This window comes from Orycteropus afer, unplaced genomic scaffold (assembly GCF_000298275.1).
Source record: "Orycteropus afer afer isolate SDZICR_OR568_19922 unplaced genomic scaffold, OryAfe1.0 scaffold00022, whole genome shotgun sequence".
NCBI classification, from domain to species: Eukaryota; Metazoa; Chordata; class Mammalia; order Tubulidentata; family Orycteropodidae; genus Orycteropus; species Orycteropus afer.
The window spans coordinates 8,827,145-8,833,855 of NW_006921609.1; the positions used below are offsets into that span (position 1 = coordinate 8,827,145).

The 6,711-nt window shown below is 35.8% G+C and overlaps 1 protein-coding gene across 1 annotated transcript in view; it reads left to right on the forward strand.

Moving 5' to 3' along the window:
* SAMSN1 (SAM domain, SH3 domain and nuclear localization signals 1) overlaps window positions 1-3,857 on the forward strand; it is a 258,586-nt gene extending 254,729 nt beyond the window's left edge. Inside the window, exon 12 of the mRNA XM_007934912.1 lies at window positions 3,655-3,857. Within this exon, the coding sequence (XP_007933103.1) occupies window positions 3,655-3,857 (203 nt within the window). The remainder of the gene's footprint in view (window positions 1-3,654) is intronic.
* Window positions 3,858-6,711: the final 2,854 nt, after the last annotated feature.

Sequence of the window (6,711 nt, forward strand, 5' to 3'; positions counted from 1 at the left end):
ACCAGCCACTCCTCGGAAGGAAGGTTGGGCAATCCTACTTCCGTAGTGATACTGCCTCGGAAACCCAAGGAGGGGTCGCTATGAGTCGGGGCCGACTCTACGGCACATAACAACAACAACAACAACATAACATATATAATATTGCAACAGTAAAAACAACTGAAAAATATGTGTGTGCTTACATAGGTAGACATGGATATATATATGTGTGTATAGAAAGGCATATGCTAGTAAATGCATGTGTATGTATAGGTGTATCTGTATGAATATTTATACACACATTTGTATATATAACCCTGTTCCACAAAAGGAAGAAAGATGGAGCAATCTACTTCCATAAAGATTTAGCACCTTGGAAACCCAGTGGGGGTTGCTATGAGTCAGAATCAACCCAATACCAGTGGGTTTGCTTTTGGTTTGGCATATATATCCACATATCTAAAAAAAAAAAACATAAGAAAAACAGTTATAGAGGCTTCCTAGACATATCCAAACAACTCACAGGATTGGTTTACAAGCTCAAAACACTTGGGACCATAGTGTCAGGGGAAAACAATATCACCTGTGAGTAACTTACTCCCTTACACAATTAACTACACCCAGTCCTCATTTATTGACATGGTTAGGTTCCAAAGATCTGGTCATTATGTGAAAATGAAAGATGACCACATCAAATTAAATTACAAAACAGGAGATGATTACATTGTTCATAGCCAAATTATATGATTACATAACTTCCAAACCACTTAGAGTCATAGCCCAGCCAAGTTGATACATAACCTTAACCATCACAGCCAGCATTACTCTCACCTCACACTTCAGTATCTGTTAGATGTACATCATTAATGTGAAAAATAATTGGATGGTGGATGTTTTTACAATTGCCATGAAAGTGAAATGTTGGATAATGGGATAGTCAATAAGTGAGAAGTAGGTGTATATGAAACCAAACAGTCAACAGTTACCCAAAAGCAAAGATGAGAAGGCAAGGAAGAGAAGGGAAGCTAGAGCAGTGGAAATAGAACAAATAGAATGGAAATAATGAGGATGCTGACACATTGTAAAACCTATAACCAATGGCACAGAGCAATTTATACAAAAATTGTTAAAGAGGAACCTAATTTGCTGTGTATACTTTCATGTATAACACACTAAAATGTTATTTTTAAAAAAGGTGAATTACTGATATTCATTAAGTAAACCAGTCCAAACTGAAAGATGATTATACTGATACATACAAAACACTTTACAGTAGTTAAAATTTTAAAATAACAATTACAATAGTTGCATGTTTAAATTAAAATTCTTTATACCTAGCATTAAGGAGCTCTGAAGGCAGTGCTTAAGGTATTTGACTGATAACCAGAAGATTGGCAGTTCAAACCCACCAACCCCTCCACAGAAGAAATATGGGGCATTTTACTTCTTTAAAGACTTACCGTCTTGGAAACCCATTGGGGGTCACTATGATCTGGAACCCACTCCATGACAGTGTTTTATATATATATAGGAGCTCTGGTAGCATAGTGGCTAAGACACTTACCTGCTAACCAGACGGCTGGCGGTTCAAACCCACCAGCCACTCCTCGGAAGGAAGGAAGGGCAATCCTACTTCCATAGTGATACTGCCTCGGAAACCCAAGGAGGGGTCGCTATGAGTTGGGTTTGACTCGACGGCACATAACAACAACAAATATATATACACACACACGCACACACACACACACACCCTAGTATTGGACTCTGTGTGGTACAAACTATTAATATGCTTGGCTGCTAACCAAAATGTTGGAGGTTCAAGTCCACCTAGAAGCACCTTGAAAGAAAAGCCTGGGAATCTACTTCTGAAAAATCAGCTATTGAAAACCTTATGAGGTATAGTTCTACTGTGACACACAAGGTGTCACCATGATTTGTAATCAATTGGATGGTAACTGCTTATTGGGTATACATACATACCCACAGACATAGGACTAGTTACAACATAATGAGATGTGATATTAAAATTCACGATTAAAGTTGTAGCAAAGGCAGAGAAGATGCAGAAGAATGACATAAATATCGTTTCATTTTTGCAAATAACAGCCTTGAAGAAAAGTTAAAAGAATTTATACAATTCATTCGGAATATGAGTAGACAATAAGCAATTTTTATCATTTTTTTCCAGCCTTTCTCAATCAGTGTTCCTTATCTAAATAACAGAATACAGAAAATGATTCTCTCATGGAGAATTATACAAAACTAGTACTATTCTAGTCACATCGAAGAAAAGCTAATTCATTACCTACAAGGATACTTTAGGGCACCAGGGCTTAATTCTCTCTTGCCAAGTAAGTTGAGAACAAATGGATCCACAATAGGATATAAACTCATGTTTGTAAGATACCTGGAGCCTTGAGAATACATTTAAAAAGCAGGATACAAGTTGGCAAGATAAAGGATGGGTCTTATAAAGATAAATTAGTTGGCATTATAACAATTTGAGAAAAATTATACAATTTCATTCTTCCAAGTTGGGATTTACTTTCTTCTAACTGGGATGGCATGAAGTGCTTAGCCTCTGCAGGTATTTTGCCTAAACCTGAAATGTACATGCTTAGTTCTTCTAATGTGACACTATTCAAACATTGAAAGTGGGGGTGTCTCAAGGTTAGAAGGGGAAAGAGGAAGATATGCTAATATAGCTGAGAGGTGGTGACTTGTGATTCATGTCTTTGAGAAACTCAGCTTATGATGCAGAGAAACACCCACCTACTGGTGTCAGGGAAGACATAGAAAGAAATGTCACATTGAAATGAGAAAGTTGGTGCCAAAGGATACGTGAAAATAGTAAGGTCTAAACTATAAGGTTGCTTAGGTTCTTTGGAAATACCTTTGATTCTTCTCTATTTTTTTTTCCCCTAAAAGACAGTGCTTCTTAATCTAGAATACTGCTTTGATGACATAGAATTATCTATGAACATAATTGATTGTTATTCAGAACTACAGACAAAGATGTAGAAGACAAACTAAATATTTATAAGACGGATTTAATGGAAGTTTTGGTATTTTACTCTCTAAAGTCAACCTAATTTATTATATTTTCATGATCAATGCAAACATAGGAAAATTCTAGATACTTAAAGTTTTATTAGTTAAATTCCAGGTAATTGTAGTTCTACTATACATTGTTATCCATGTTGTTATTGTTGTTATGAACGTACATTAGCATATTCTGGAAGTGTTCGCAAAGTTCACTATATTGACCTGGATTGTACATTTAAACTACAAACGACTTTTTCTAATGATACTTTAAGGAGGATTTGGACAAGGCATCAGTCATACTGTGGATACAATCTGCTTTTTTTGGCAACTTATTATTAATGTAAAATGAGAGCCCATATTGATCTTATGTAGGCAGTTCACATGAATACAATGAAAGTGCAAGTGAGTAAGAAAGGGCAAATTTTGCCTTCTAATAAAACAGTACCTTTAATATTTGAGTGTATATATATGTTTTAAAATAAACAAATATATTTTTTACTTGCAGATGTTTCAATTGTAAAGAAGTCAATGTTGGAACACTTAAAATATTATAGTGCTTGAAGACGAGTGAATACATGAATAAAACTTGTTTTGGCTTTGTCTAATCCCTGCCCTCTTTTCTATTTACAGCTCTTCAAGATCAAGAAAATGAACCTGTGCCCCTATCCATAAGCCCAGACACCTCCTTAAATAAGTCACAGTTAGATGACTGCCCAAGGGACTCTGGTTGTTATATTTCATCAGAAAATTCAGATAATGGCAAAGAAGATCTGGAGTCAGAAAATCTGCCTTCCATGGTACAGAAGATTACTATCACAGAGCCCAGTGGCTGAATGCATACTCTCAACTATAGATCTACAGATCCCTTCCATTTTCATTCTTCTTGAGCTAAAAGATCAAATAAAACAGGACTATTTGTAAATAGAGCCCAAAGTTTGCATGATTTAGTCTGAATGATTGTACATAATAGTTTATAATACTAACATTTCCAATTATTGTAAATAACATGTATATTATTTTAAATGTTTGGTGTTAATATCTCACTTGTCTGTATTAGAAAAAGATATAATGTAAGTGTTTTGGTATGTGTGACATATGCTTTATCTGTATTATTTTACAAATGTAGAATGGTAATATCTGCAAAAAAAAAAAAACTTACTTTCATCATACCTGCCAGTTTTCAATTTGTGTATATTATTAAATAAATAGCATGTCCCTGTTTAATTGATTTGTTCGAGCCATATCTACACTCATTTTTATATTTACTATGGAAGTGTGAGTTAATATTGGAGACATTTTATCTTCATCCAAAGTCGAGTTTGATCATTATTGTTGTTGATGTCTTATTCTATCATGTACTATAAAATATAGAAAATTATATATTGTCAATCTAATTTAATGAAACTGATTTTAATAGTTGTACAGATATTTTACCTTTGGGGTAAAAAATTTTAATTTTGAAATACCTTAATTTTAATAATTAAAAAAATCTATGTATGTATTATATTTTCTAGAATAGTGTAACTTAGGGTACTTTAATATTAGATCTTTAAAGAACCTATTTTGTACCTGAGACTTTATGCTCAGTCTTTTCTACCCTTTTAGTAGTAGTAGTAGTAGTAGTAGTTATTCCCACACTGATTAGCCTCAGTCTGTCTCCTGAACCCTAGATCCATGAATAATTCCACCTTCCTGAATAACAGCAACATAGCCAAAATCTCTGATTTTCTCTCCAAATCTTTGATTTTCTCTTTTACTCCCAATCCTCCTCTTTAACCTATGGGGAGCTCTGGTAGCATAGTGCCTAAGGCATTTGACTGCCAACCAGAAGGCTGGCGGTTCAAACTGACCAGCCACTCCTCAGAAGGAAGGTTGGGCAATCTACTTCTGTAGTGACACTGCCTTGGAAACTCAAGGAGGGGTCACCATGAGTCAGATCCAACTTGGAAACCCAAGCAGGGGTCACTTTGCATCAGATCCAACTTGACGGCAGTGAGTTTGTTTTTTTTTCAGTCACCCAAAGTCTCACTTTATCTCACAGCTATCCTCATAAAGATTCAATAAATAATCAAGTCCTATGGATTCCACTTCTAGGAAAACTTTCATAGTCATAGTTTGATCTCCATCCCCATGGTCACTGTCTTGCTTTAGAACCTGATGGTTTCATGTGTGGACTGTTGCAATTTTTTTGCTTTCTAGCTTACCTTTGTTCTCCCAGTGCCCCACCTTCTGATCCATTCTCCATAAAGCCTCCAGAAAGATCTTTCTAACCCACAGATCAATTCGCATACTTCCCTCCTTACTTTTTTTTTGATGGATTCTCATTGTCTTTAGTGTAATTATTGAATCTTTCTTCCAGGTTATAGGAGTCCTTCACAACCATTTTTTAATCTACTGTATAAGTCATATCTTTCATCTCCCTCCTCACTCTACACCCCAGCCATAAGACTCTACTTGCAATTTCCTGAAGTCAGTATGGACTATGTGACTTTTCAGATGCTTTTATTTTCCGCAATTACTCCTTCTGTTTCCTACAACATTAGTCTTCCTATCCTCTCTAAGACTCATCACAAAATTTGCTTACACTGTGCAGTCATCCATGAGTCTCTTTGGTGTTCTCTTCTTTGTGCTTCTGTGTCATCTTGTAAGTATCTCTGTTGGTCATAGCACTTATTTTATATTTTATTTATATGGCAATCGTCCTCCCAGAAGACTGACTTTCTTCTGACAGAGATTATTTGTATCACTTTTTAAATATCTGGTGCCTACTGTAATACTTGTTACAGACTGGGCATTTTGGAGATATTTATTGGAATGTATTGAAAATAATGATTATTCCTATATAATAGATTCCATCTTTAGATTCAAATCAATCTAATTGAACCAATAAACCAATAAATTTTTGAACCACATAAAATGTACCATCTTAGGAAAAATCAGGAAATAAAAAGTGTTATTTCCAATGCTGGGGGTCAGCATTGCACTGGTAATTTCTAGGGTTTTTCTTTCTTTTTTTGATCCATGAAATTTAATTTTTGCAGTACCTACATCATGAATAAAGCTCATGCCTACTTCTAATCTTCTTTCTCCAGTAGGAAAATGGTCTTTCAATCTCTAAAGTCCAAAATGCTGCCCCCTTTCATGGTTTCTCTTCTGCTATGGGTACCACATCAAACAGACTATTTTAAGACCTCCTTGGACATGCCATAGTCACTGACTATAATTTCTAAACATCAGTCAACTTGCTGCCTTAGAGAGGCTGAGTACAACTTCTTTATGGAGTTTCCAGGAAACCATAGGTTGGGAAGAATCTAAGGAATGACTTGATTATAAAATGGTGGAAATCATCTGTGAAGGTTACTCAGCCACAATATCAGTTCTTTCTAAATGAAAGTCTGGTATCCAATCAAGGATATAGGGAGAGACTTTTGAGCACAAATGCATAAATTGTATGGACACTGGAGCAGAGGAAGAGTGATTCCCTGCAATGAGGGAAGGAGAGAAAGAAGTGGGGACACCATGAGGCACAAGGAAGGATGAGCCCATGGCAGGAGCACAGCAGCTAAAGTATAAACCACATTAAATGAGCACTGCCACCTTCACCTGGCAACCAGTTTCCTGATGCTCTACCCTCACCTCTCTAACTTCAGGGAAGGGGAAATCAGCAGAAGGAAGACACTTTTTCTT